We start from the raw sequence: 12,215 nt of genomic DNA, 5'->3' as shown, positions 1-12,215 counted from the left end.
TTTTTTAGATTAATTTTCTAGAAATAACATTTTTGACTTATGAAAATTTTCTGTTTCCAAAGTAAAACATTTAGACTTTTTTTAAACTCTGAAATGTCCAAGTTTTCTCTAGAAAATTTCAGAGTATTTTTCTTGCAAATTTTTGACTTGCAGCTCAGAAATGTCCTTGTTTTTCTAGAAGATTTCGGAGTCTCTTGGCAGAAATTCTCTCCAATGCGCCGTCGTAGCTGAGACATCATGATGGAGTTGTGAGCGGAGACTTCCCCAGTCGGAGCGGCGGTGGCGTTAGCGGCTGTTACACCTGAAACTTGACCTCCCCTGCGGTTCCGTTTATTTCTGTGCCTCTAAATACTCATTGCTCCCCCCATGAAGACACGGACCTGGGGGTGGACTGGACTGGACTCACTGAGTTTGGAGAAAACTGAACTTTAGGTGTGTGACATTTTGTTTCTTCCTGCCTGTTTCTTGTCATGTAGCCCATCTCTCACCCCGTGCTTCCTGTCCCTGTCTCTCTCTCTAATGTCTCTCTTCTGTTATGTTAAGGAGCGGGCCTGCTTTCTGTCCCTTCACTCTCCTCCTTGGGTTTCAATTCCAAACATGGTTATCCTTTTAGGGGCCTGTCGGCGTCCCCTCCCTTATCCCTTCTTCGCCATCTGTTGGCCCCTCAGTGTGGGCCGGTGGCACTGAGCAACAGGCGGGGAAGAGAAGACGAGGGCAGAGGACAGAGGAAGGGGACTCGCGATGAGAGGAGGAGGAGGAGAAGGACAGACCCATTCCAGCTGTGTTTCTGGAGCAAACAGAGCCGTGAGAACTTCTTCACATTGAAGAATTTTTCCACTGCACGGCACGGGAACAAACTTTTTTTTATATAAATATATTTATACTCGGAATCAGCTGTTTATTTGTACCCAAACACTGCAGCTTGTAGCTCTCCAGACTCTGAGCGTCTAGGAAGTTTTCAGTCGCCGTTCCGTTATTTGTTTTGAGAGTCCAACCAAAACTGCAAACATGAGCGCGGACAACTCGACCCTGTGGGACGCCTTGTTCTCTCCGCCGGTGTGCGGCGGCTGGAGCAACAACACCGAGGGGGCCATCTACCATCTGGGCAACACCATTATGTTTCTGGGCTACATGGGAGGCAGCGGGGCCTTCGGCGCCCTCTTCATCTTCGGCTTCCTGTCGCCCGCCTTCCTGTTTCTCACCCTGTGGGGCTGGCTGACCATGTGCGGCCCGGACGTCTTCTCCTGGAACCTGCTGCTGCTGGCGGCCGCCCTGCTGCAGATCTGCCACCTCCTCTACCGGCTCCAGCAGGAGGGCCTCCGTGGCGAGGAGCTGACCTCCCTCTACCATGCCGTCTACCTGCCGCTGGGCGTGCCCGTCCAGGTGTTCAACGAAGTCGCCAAGGCGTTCGAAAACAAGGCGGTGGAGTTGAAGGCCGGGGAGACGTACGCCCTGGAGGGCAAGACCTACATCGACCAGCTCTCCTTTCTGCTGTCTGGGAGGTGGGCAGTGCGTTTTGAGGTGGCAAGCGAAGCCAAATTCATCTAGACAATCCAAACGACACGGCTAGCGTAGCTGCATTTCCATTACAAATGCGCGCAAGACTTTATTGATATTCAGGTAATGACGGAAATAAAGCACAATTTCGCAGTTGCGGCGTTAAAATCCACACGTGGATAAGCTTTTTTTTCACACCGTTAAAAAACATGCAACACCATCATCCTCCAGCTACTTCCTGTCATCAACATCCACAGCAGCAACACCAGCGGATGTTGCCCTAGTTGGTGATCATGTGATGCAAAAAAACCCCAAAAGGATTTCCGTTGAATTTTTGCAAAATAAACCAAATTCGATACGGCCAAAAACAACAACATAAAAAAACTAATCCTAGCACCAAAACAAAAGTCTTTTCAAATTTGCCATGTTTCCATTAAGCAAATTTATTTTCAAAATGTCAAATTGCGTATTTATTTCGGTAAATGGAATCGCAGTTTGTGTTACAGTGATACTGCTGAAAATGATGGGCCAACTTATTTCTGGTGCAGCATTATTTAGTTTCTGAATAAACTGCAAACCAGAGAAAACAGCAGGTTGCTCCATCAAGCATTGCTACACAATAACAGTAACAAAATACATTTGTACTGTAAACCCCAATGACCAAACAGTAGTAAACAGCTCTTCTTATAACCAGTTGCATTGTCTCCATCTACATTTCTACAATGTTATTTCCACATACATCACTTTCATTAACCGACTAAATCACCAAAATGCATTTTACTGCATGAACAAATATAATTAATTCTGATTACTGGTAGTTTTATAGAGATTTTTACAACTGTTCTTAGTCTGTATTAAAAAAAAAAAATAATTTTATAAATTGTATTTTAAATTATATCGATTTTAAATAAATGTCTAACAGTTTCTGATTATATTCCATCTTAATGAAATGAACACAAAGTATTTTATACATGTTCTGATAACCAGAAAAATAAATAGTAAATATATAGTGCAGCCCTAAACCAAAAATATCTGTATGGAGAATACAGGCTTTAATGGCAACCGGATAATTGAACTAGCACAGGTACAGACCAAGCTCCATATCCTTCCTAGCCTGATGCTCCTTTTGGTTTTACATTTAGCTCAGCAGTTCGGTTTTACACAAACACCTCGGGACATGACATTTACTCCATTTAAGCTAGGTCACAGTCACACATTTTAGCTCACAAAAACTTTTAAAGGCTCTGCCACCGCCGCGGACCACGAGTCCGCCATTTTCACCACACTGCACGTTCACAAATGCTAAAACGTGTGATTTCACTCGTTAGCTTTACCTCTGTTCTGTGGCAAAGTACTTATGAGACATCACTACTATTAACTGTCATCTATATACAATTTACCGCCCAGCTTACCTACAAAAGAGCAGGTTGTAGGAGCTACTAGGTGTGTCCTCTTTACGCTTCTACGCCAAGCGCTGGCGAGCTTCTTCTGGCGGCCAGAGCTTAAGCAACTGGTGCATACGACGCCGAGCGCCCTCTGCTGGCAAAACTCATATTACACTTGTAAATATCGTAGTTTATCAAAAGAAAATGAGCTTGGACATGAATATAAAATGGCGGTTCGGGAGGGGCTACTGCTATTTCCATGTATGTCTTTCATAGTGTCCCTTCCATTATATCTGACTTTCAAAGTGCTGTATTTGTTTTACACTCTTAGTTTTTCCCCAGAACGGAGATATTTGTCTTGCTCATGTGGTGTACTGACACTTTTGAGAAAAATTTCACAATTTAATGATTTAGAGTCACTTTGATAAGGTGACTTTATTGGTTTTGAGCTATTTCTGGCTATAAAAACCACAAACATACTTTGTGTTTTTCTATTCGGTCCATATTGACAACTTTCTTTCATAATTCATAAAGAATTGGTTTTGAAACAGATTGTGTGCTTTAAAAGTCGAGGTTATTCTTTTCTGCTGAAGGCCCTCCTCAGCTTTCAAAATTATGATTTTGTATTTCTCTTGAAATTTTTAAATAAATATTTTTTTTAAGTTTATCCCTTTTTTTTTAGATAATCTTTTTCTCCATGAAGTCAAGTTGCCAGAGAGGGTTCTCTCTGTTTTTTCCCCCCCTACATGTTTAAACAACAAAGTCTAATATTAGGTTACTATCAGCAGCTTTGCTAAAATTAGACGTCAAAGTTCTGACTCTTGCAGACTCTTGGCAGCTTTTGACCCTCACAGGAAATGTGTTCTCTTCATCCAAACATCCTCAAAGCGGAGCTGCGTTGGATCTGTGGAAGCTGCAGAAGAAAAATGTCGTAAACAGATTATTTCTGTCCGTGACTCATCAGTGTGGGTCCCAGTGCAATCTGACAGTGATTCAGTTTTATCTTTTCTATGTGCAACAGGAGAGTGGAAGCAGACAGCTCTCCTTACCTTGAATTAAATGTTGGCCATGAAACTGAGAGCGCTGAGAGTCTGAGACAACTTTGGAAAAACAAACAAATATCTGAAGAGTTACTGTCACGGAAGTGGCGAAATGTTACACAAGCTGCTTTTCAATGTGACAGTATTACTGCTGGCAATTGTTTTGTGTTGCTCTGGTATTCTTTATTAAGCATCAGTCTCATAGTTGATTTAACTGCCATATCAAACAAGTTAAAACATGTCAATGAAGGCATCATCTCCAGATAATTTGTGACTCTTTGAGAAAAACAGATTTGCCCACAATACACCAAGTGCAGCCCAAGGGGAACAACATCTTACATTATTTGAAATAAATGTCTTTTGTAGTTTCAACCTGGAGTTAAAGAACATGTTTAGTGATTAGTATAATTTCATCAAAGCACATACACACAAAGTCAGTGGGGGGCTAATATCTATGATATCTATATATGATATATAGAAGTGCTAGTCCTCCGCGTTCTTTGAACAACCTACAGTTCCCATGTTAGCATCAACCTGGTTGTGGTCTACATTTATTGGACCACACTAAAAGAGTAAAATACTTTTCCTTAAAACGTTTGAACGATCGTTTAATATGATGAACGAAGCAAGTCTCTCTCAGATTTGCCAATCTGTTCTTCTTTTTACTCATCCCTTATTAAACCATCTTGGCGCCTCCTCTTTGCTTCCCACAGGAAAGTATTTAGAGGAATGAGAGGTGATTCTTTGTGCCAGATGTTGTCGTTTTCGTAATTTGCAAAAAGTTTAAACTGAATCTCATCTGACTGTGCCACTCTACTCATTATACATTATACTCAACATTATACAGCATATTTCTTGGATTATGTAAAGAAACACGTTCCAGGGGTGCTGTGGCGGCGCAGAGGTTAAGCATAAGCCACATATCTTCTCTTGATCATATTCAGTTAATTAAACTGGATCATCTCACACATTTTAATCTTCATTCATGATTCTGTTTGTTATGGTTGTTGGTTGTGTTGAGGCAAGTGTCCCTTTCTGGGATCCTCAGAGTTCCTTCTTCACTTTTGGCAAGTGGTGTGGTTCTGCCGGTATGTTCAACCTCTGACCTTTAGCATTCACTGGAGCCAGTTGAAGCTGAGTGTGAAGGCCCCAGGAGAAGAGTCAAGCAGGAAATGGTGAAATATTCCCTCCAACATGGGTTGGGTCTGAGTTTCTTGCAGTTCTGTGGCTGTAAAATGGCAAACATCTGAAATAACCTTAAATAACAAACTATTTGTTTGTTGGCAATACATTTGGCCCACTTAGAGAAGACGCTCTGCTCCTCCACATCAGAAGAAGGTGATCTGATAAAGGTGCCTATAAGGACCAACATTTGGGGGTCCTTGGACGTCCCAAAGAAGAACCAGGAGTGGCTAAATTGACAATCCTTCATTCTTGGAAATGTCTTGGTCTCACCAAGTGTCTAAATGCAGAGGGATGTTTGTAGTGGACCACTGGTATTCACAGGGGTTATGTACCACAACTGGCTGCAAATAGTTTAAATCTGTGAAAGCTTGAGGCTTCCTCTAAAAACCCTTACAGCAGCTTATTTAAAGAGTTCAAACATCAAATATACCTTAATATGGATTAATACGTACAGTGGAAACCATCTTGGCACTATTGCAGTAAGTAACCGCCACCATCTTCCTTGTCTCCACTCTTGAGGTTACAGCCAGTCATTGGCAATGACCATGAATGGTGTCCCTGTCTTGGTTGCTTTGCAAATGCCAGTCAAAGTATGTCACATACCATTGCTCCTAGGTATTCCAGCTTCCAATAGAATATGTGGTTTAAAAAAATTAGTGAATAGACAGATTTTCTGCAAATGGTTCAGAGTAGCTCTCCACAGAGAAATCTGCAAATAGGTGGGAGTCTATTGTATCTTCTTTCTGAACCAGCAACCTCCAGGCCCAGACCGAGGGGAATCACAATTAATAGACAGTCGGATGGCAATTGTAACATTTGTTCTCGCAAGGCCCAGTGAGTCTGGGGAGTCCCCTACCTCCCTCTGTTTTCAGTATCATATTTATCCTCTACCCTGTTTTTCACCTGATGATTTTGGCAGTGGTGGTGGTAGTTTGTCCTGCATTCAATTCTTTGTTGTCAGTTCGTTTGCCACTCCGTCTGCCTCGGTCGTTGTGTCCTTGGGCAAGACGTTTTGTCTGCGTTGCCCGCTGGTGGTGGTCAGAGGATCCAGTGGTGACGGTGCATGGCAGCCTTCTGTCTGGCTGCCTTGCTACCATCAAGTAGCTTACCACCATCAGCATGTGAATGGGTGAATGGGTAAAGTGCCTTGGGGGTCCTCTGGATTGATAAAGCACTATACAAGTACAGTCCATTTACCATTTTTATCTCTCTTATTCTCACTTACAGGATCAATGTGTCTTTGGAGGGTCAGTTCCTGCATTACATTCACCCGCACCAGTTCCTTGACTCCCCTGAGTGGGAGTCTCTCAGACCAAATGAAGAAGGAAAGTTCCAGGTATGAGATCTAACACACAGACCACTTCATATTTACACTATTACTCATTTCAGGGAGACAATATTACCAACAAGGCACAAACCTGGTTGTTCTTTGAATTCTCCGTAGGTGACGCTGACGGCAGAAGAAGACTCCCGCTACATCTCGTGGAGTCGCCGCCGTCTCTACACGCTGATATCGAAGGACTGCTACATTGCCGACCTCTTCTCCGTCATGCTCGGCTACGACATTTCCGAAAAGCTCTACAACCTCAACAACAAGCTCTACATAAAGAGCGGCGTGCTACTGGACATCCGCCTGCCGAGCCTCTACCACGTCCTGGCGCCCTCCTCGCAGGGCAGCGACGGCGGCAGTGGCAGCGACGGCAAAGAGCAACACAGCCAAGACCTAGATCCAGCCTACCAGTCGTCCCACCCCGGACCGTCTCAGGCCCTCCAAGCTGACCAACAGGGACCAAGGACAAGCAATGTGTCCACTGAGGACAGTCCCTATCACCGCCCCTGGGCCACAGACCTGGAGATGCCATCTGGTGAGGATTCCACTAGCCTGGTCCTGGAGGACTTTGCTGATGTGGCGGGCTCCTTAATGGACTATGGCAGTGAGAAAGATTATTTAAGGTAGAGAGGCAGGGTGCTGGAGCTAACACACTGGGTCACCACTTAAGCTACATGTAAGTACCTCACTTGGCTGGATTGGGGCGCATGGGGGCCTCGTGTGCAGGGTTGACTTGCAGTGCACAGTTCTTACTAACATAATAGTGATAAAAAGGACAGAAAATCACAGCCTCATGTGATAACTCACAATGATTCTTATTCATCTGGCCTTAATTAACAATTTAAGGCTTAATATGGTTGAATTAATATCAGCAATCAGTCACAAACACATCTAATGTTTAGGAAAAAACCTTGTCAGTACATATAGATAGACTCAGATATGCATTTTTTAAAAGCATTTTGTCCCGTAGTAGAGACAAACTTCAATTTACTGTATTGGGATTTTCTTGTGAAAGACCAACAGCAAGTATTTATGAAAGGGGGTGGAAATGGTAGACACAGAAGCGTTCAGCCCACTGAGACGCCTCGTAGAAGCAACCTTCACCGCTATATCAGCCGCGGATGCTCTGGAAAATGTCTCTACCAGGTTTTCAAACCCAACACTCAACGTTTTTGGCCATTCTTCTTTGCAAAATAGCATAAATAATTTGTGAACTTTCAAGTCTCTTTAGGGTTGTTGTCCTCCGGCTTCCCTTCCATCTGAAGTCGTTCGCAGCTCCAACATAGTTCCTTCTATTATTGGTGTTTTTGGCATTTAGCATGTAATCTAGAGTTGAACTTTTGTCTCAAACACCTTCTTTCCCTTCCCATCTCTGACAGCTTGCAGGAGATTATTTTTTCTCTCAACAGTAAATTTCTTCTTGTCACTAAAATCTAGATTTGTTTATATTGAGATTAAATTACACATAGCAGAACTCTGGATGCACTTTTTTCTGATTGGTTTTACTTTGAGGTATCGGAGTAAAAGGGACTAAACAAACACATGGCACTGAAAAACACATTTAGCTGTTTTGTGTTACATAAGATCCTAACAATAAAACTTGTGTTTGAAACCTTTGTGTCAAATGCAAACAAAAAAAGAAATACAAGTTATTAAAAACATAAAAATAGGAAGCAAGAACAACCACAGCATTCATGATTGTTGAAGCAACAACCTTTTTGTTATATTTAATTTAAAAAAATGACCTTACATGCAGTAAAAAAAAACACAAATATGCCTTATTTTTTGTTCCTGTTTCTCCAATAAGTTCAATGCACAAAACAGAATGAGCTTTGCAAAAATAAAAAATCCTGAAAATCTATGTCGAGTAGAATACAGATATAGTTGCAGTTACAAAACAAAATCTTCAATGTAAATAAAAAATTTAAAACATAGAAGGAAAGAGTTGTAAAAAACATCCAGGATGATGTATGCAATGTCTCAAATGGTTTTTTTTACACCCCAAAAAACGTACATAATGCAAACATACGCAACATAAATAAGGCATGTTGCTGTTATTCTTATTTTTTTACTCAGTCAGTGTAACTCCAGCTGTAAGTTGGCACTCATTTCTGAAATGAGCAACTTAGCGATACATAATAAAAAATGCTGCTTGCCTTCTCAGCTGTGGGGCTGTCTGGATTATTTTCCCATTTCCAAATCAAATTTTAAGACTAAACTATCCTCCATGTCAGTCGGTTTGTTTTAGCTGCCATAAATAAAGAGCACAGTCATGTTTTGGAGCAATAACAGAGTGAAACTGGTTCAGACTTGTTAGTGAAAACTGTTTTTACAGTTATGAACACATTGTGCCGTCAGTGCTAACCGTTCTGCTAGATGATCTGTGGGTCTGGTCTGACTGCAGAGCGGCTGTGACGTCCGGCTCAAAGCAGCTGTTCTTTTTAGGGATTACAGCTTGTAAATTCAGGGGATGTAAAAAGAAAAAAAAAGAAAAAATCCAGTGCCATGCTATTAATCCGGTGTACCCACCGTTCAGCTTTCAGCCTGCTTATCTGCCCTCTCCAGCCCTGGCATGCCGCCCCTCCCGTCGCCGTGGCAGCACTGGTCCAATCCAATCATAGGTGGAGGATCACATTTCATGGAGGGGTGGAGGAGGTCAGAGTTCGGCTTGGGTTGCAGGACAGCTGTGAAGCAGCTAAAAAGCATTTTGGTCCATCAAACCAAAATATAACATTCCTGTTCTCAATACGGACAGCAGTCGTGTTGCACCTCTGGGTTAGTTTAGGTTTAGAGAATTTTATGTCACAATTTTATTTTATGTTTTTACGAGAACGCAGTTCATTCTTAGAAACATCCCAGAAACACAGAGTTACAAAAGCATTCACTCCTAGCCCTGTCCCAATAAGCAACTAATCAATTAATCGCATGATAAATTAACATGAGCTCAATAGTTTCCACTTTCATGATTTATCGTTTTTCTCTTTCTACCAAAAACTGGACGACAAAAGTCTTCAATCTGGTGTTTTGGTCTCAACTAGGCCCTTTTTGGATATCTTTTTTTTCACCAGTTCCAGTATTAAATGTTTATTAGAATTTAAAGTTTATTGATCTTTAATAATGTGTCATTGTTGTGATATGTGTTTTCTATGTATTTATTTTGAGGTTTTTCTCAAAATAAATAAATAATGGCTCATAATTCAACCATTATTAGCCTGTCCCCCTGTGAGTCTCTGTCTTCCCTGTTGATTGTTCCCAGCTGTGTCTCGTTTCTTGGATTACCCTCCCAGTGTATTTAGTCCCACCTGTTGTCTTTGTCTGTTGTCGGATCCTCGTCGTGTCCAACCAGTCGGTTGCCCTGTGCCGCCTCTGTTGGACTTTCATTAAATCATTCATCACTTCATCCTGGGTCTGCCTGCGTCCTTCCTCACCATTCAACCACCATAGATCATGACAGTCATTGCATTATTATGCAGTCACCATTATCTTACTTCAAAATGGTCTCAAAACAACGATATTATCGTTTATTGCAATAACTTGTGGGATAATTTATCATCCAGCAAAATTTCCTATTGGCTGTAGCGTGACAAAATGTGAAAGTTGAGAGGATGTTAGTAATTTTACTACTGTACGCTTTATTTTATTTGCTGCTTTTGTTGCCAGATTTGTGGTCGATAACAGAAAATTGCTTGTGCTGCATTGCTGTTGTTGCATCTAACAAATTAACTACTTTTTTTTAAAGTCAGCGCTCCATTGTCTTTTTTTCAGATTGCATTTTTTATCTATTTTTCATTGAGGTTTTTTTGTGCAACACTTATATTTAATTTCCAAACATAGTGACAGTAAAAGTACCAATAATCTATATTTAGATTTTTTTTCTTATTAGGTGGAAATGATGTGCAAATATCAACATACCATATAAGAAAATGTAGGAAAAAAAAAGTAGCAGAAGGGTTGTTCTTTAAAAATTATGGCAGACTTCCTGTTATTTATAAAGAAAAATATTTTTGACTCTTAACCCATTTTATTTAGCTGGACTGAGGGCAAAAACAGATCTTTGAATTTAATTGTTTATTTCATAGGAAACTTGAGTGAATTAATGACATTTTTCAACAAGGTCTGAATCTAAAAAACCTCTTTGATATTCGCCGTTGCAGGAGGTGACGGTGATGGGAATTTACCTCCTCGGTTCCAGAGACGCAGAGCTCCGCTGGCTCCCACCGACACGCCGAAGCTGTGAAGCCAGCTTCTTCTTCTTCTTCTTCTTCTTCTTCTTCTTCTTCTGTCTTCAATGCAGCAGACCGAAGCAGACTCTTGCTCGCACCGTCTTCAGCCCCAAACATGTGGAACATTTAGTCCTTTTTTACTTTTTCCTGCATCGTTTTGCTGAATGATGCTGCCAGTACTGATGACACACACGTTCCCGTCACCCTAACCACGCCACAACTGTTTCTCGTGTCACATTTTAAAGGAAAGTTTAACTAATTGATGCACTACTTAGGTCATTTTATTTTCAAATTATGCTAGCAAACTATTTCTTTATTGGTATACAAGAATTTTTAAGTGCATTTGGGTTTAATGAAAACCATATATTTACACACACTGGATAAAAAAATTTGTTTCTTCACTCTGAACGAGTCGGACTAATCTTTTTCTGCCACACTTCTCTGTTCAAACACTGAAGCAATGTCCAGATATCATACGGTTTATGTAATAGACAGGTTTTCTGTGCCAGCCGAGAGCAGGTTTTGGTGTTAAATGTGCAAATGAAACCCAGAACATGAACAAAATACCCAGTAGAGATGAAAGGACATTCAGAGGAAGAAGCTATTACTCATAAGAAAGTATAACAGTGTTTGAATGCAGATAAAAACCTGAATTCATGGAGACAGGTTCTGTGATTTTATGAAGCAGAAACTTGAGGATGCACCGATCCACTATTTTCACTTCCAATACCACTACCGATATTTGAGGTTTAGAATCAGCCGACGCAGAAAAACAGTGCTGAACTGACTTGATATGTTTCCTTTTTTAAAACACAGACATAAAAGTAATGAATTACAAATTTATTTTGATAATTCAGCACACTTAAATACACCAGTAGCTTCCCAAGCTAACATGTAAAAACAACACAACTTTAATTTGTTCAGTATAAGAGCCGATGTGAAATAAATAATAAACTGAAAATCACCAAAACAACAGGCTAACTACCTTGGTCAAACATGTAAACAATAAAGAAGGTGCAACAACATGATGTCGCTCGGAGTACAAAGCGTAGAACTAGATTTAATAGATCGACCCTTACGGATTGGGCACATCATCACCGATACTCAATCTAGAATTCTTTTAAAATTATCGGGATCGATAGAGATATTAATATTCGATCAGCGCATCTCTACTAAAATTAAGAGTTTTGGCTGCAATAACGGTAATTAGATTTAGTGAAAAATACAAGGAACAGTGCTAGCAGGAGAGCAACACGCTAGCAATAACTTACAGAGTTGGCAGCATCATGCTGAGGAAAGCTTGGTCACAAACAGATCTCCTGATTGGACGACCAGAATATCACCAAATTTAAGTTTGTTTGAGGAAAACAAAGTCGATTTCTTTTTAAGTGACCATCACCAAAACGTAAAAAATGAGGAAAAAGAGGTCATATATAAACGTAGCAAAACCCGTTTTGTCAAGAGGAATGCTAATGCTAATTTCTAGCTAACTATTGTTGGAAGTAAAACCCGAAACCTCTGACCCAAGCTGTATAGCTTAAAGGTCATACGTTAA

General features: G+C 40.9%; 1 protein-coding gene across 2 annotated transcripts; it reads left to right on the top strand.

The window, feature by feature from the left end:
- The first annotated feature begins 670 nt into the window (after positions 1-670).
- popdc2 (popeye domain cAMP effector 2) lies at positions 671-11,061 on the top strand. 2 transcript variants are annotated; one of them, XM_007572520.2, is made up of 4 exons: positions 671-1,502; positions 6,335-6,443; positions 6,552-6,972; positions 10,592-11,061. In XM_007572520.2, the coding sequence occupies exons 1-4, from the start codon at positions 1,009-1,011 to the stop codon at positions 10,672-10,674; spliced, it is 1,107 nt and encodes a 368-aa protein (XP_007572582.1). In that variant the 5' UTR covers positions 671-1,008; the 3' UTR covers positions 10,675-11,061. The 2 variants fall into 2 exon arrangements, with proteins under 2 accessions (XP_007572582.1, XP_007572581.1); XM_007572519.2 differs by having other exon boundaries at positions 6,552-7,113; positions 10,592-10,681.
- The last annotated feature ends 1,154 nt before the right edge of the window (positions 11,062-12,215 follow it).

This window comes from Poecilia formosa, unplaced genomic scaffold (genome assembly GCF_000485575.1).
Source record: "Poecilia formosa unplaced genomic scaffold, Poecilia_formosa-5.1.2 Scaffold302, whole genome shotgun sequence".
Classification (NCBI taxonomy): domain Eukaryota; kingdom Metazoa; phylum Chordata; class Actinopteri; order Cyprinodontiformes; family Poeciliidae; genus Poecilia; species Poecilia formosa.
Note: the sequence above shows the minus strand (reverse complement) of the source record. Positions and strands in the feature narration are given on the sequence as shown.

What these genes read in the sequence shown, in the direction of transcription:
- popdc2 (XM_007572519.2), top strand. Translation starts at nt 1,009, where the DNA reads ATGAGCGCGGACAACTCGACCCTGTGGGACGCCTTGTTCTCTCCGCCG. An exon ending in TCCTTTCTGCTGTCTGGGAG is followed by an intron (nt 1,503 to 6,334) that starts GTGGGCAGTGCG and finishes TCTCACTTACAG; the next exon opens with GATCAATGTGTCTTTGGAGG. An exon ending in ATGAAGAAGGAAAGTTCCAG is followed by an intron (nt 6,444 to 6,551) that starts GTATGAGATCTA and finishes AATTCTCCGTAG; the next exon opens with GTGACGCTGACGGCAGAAGA.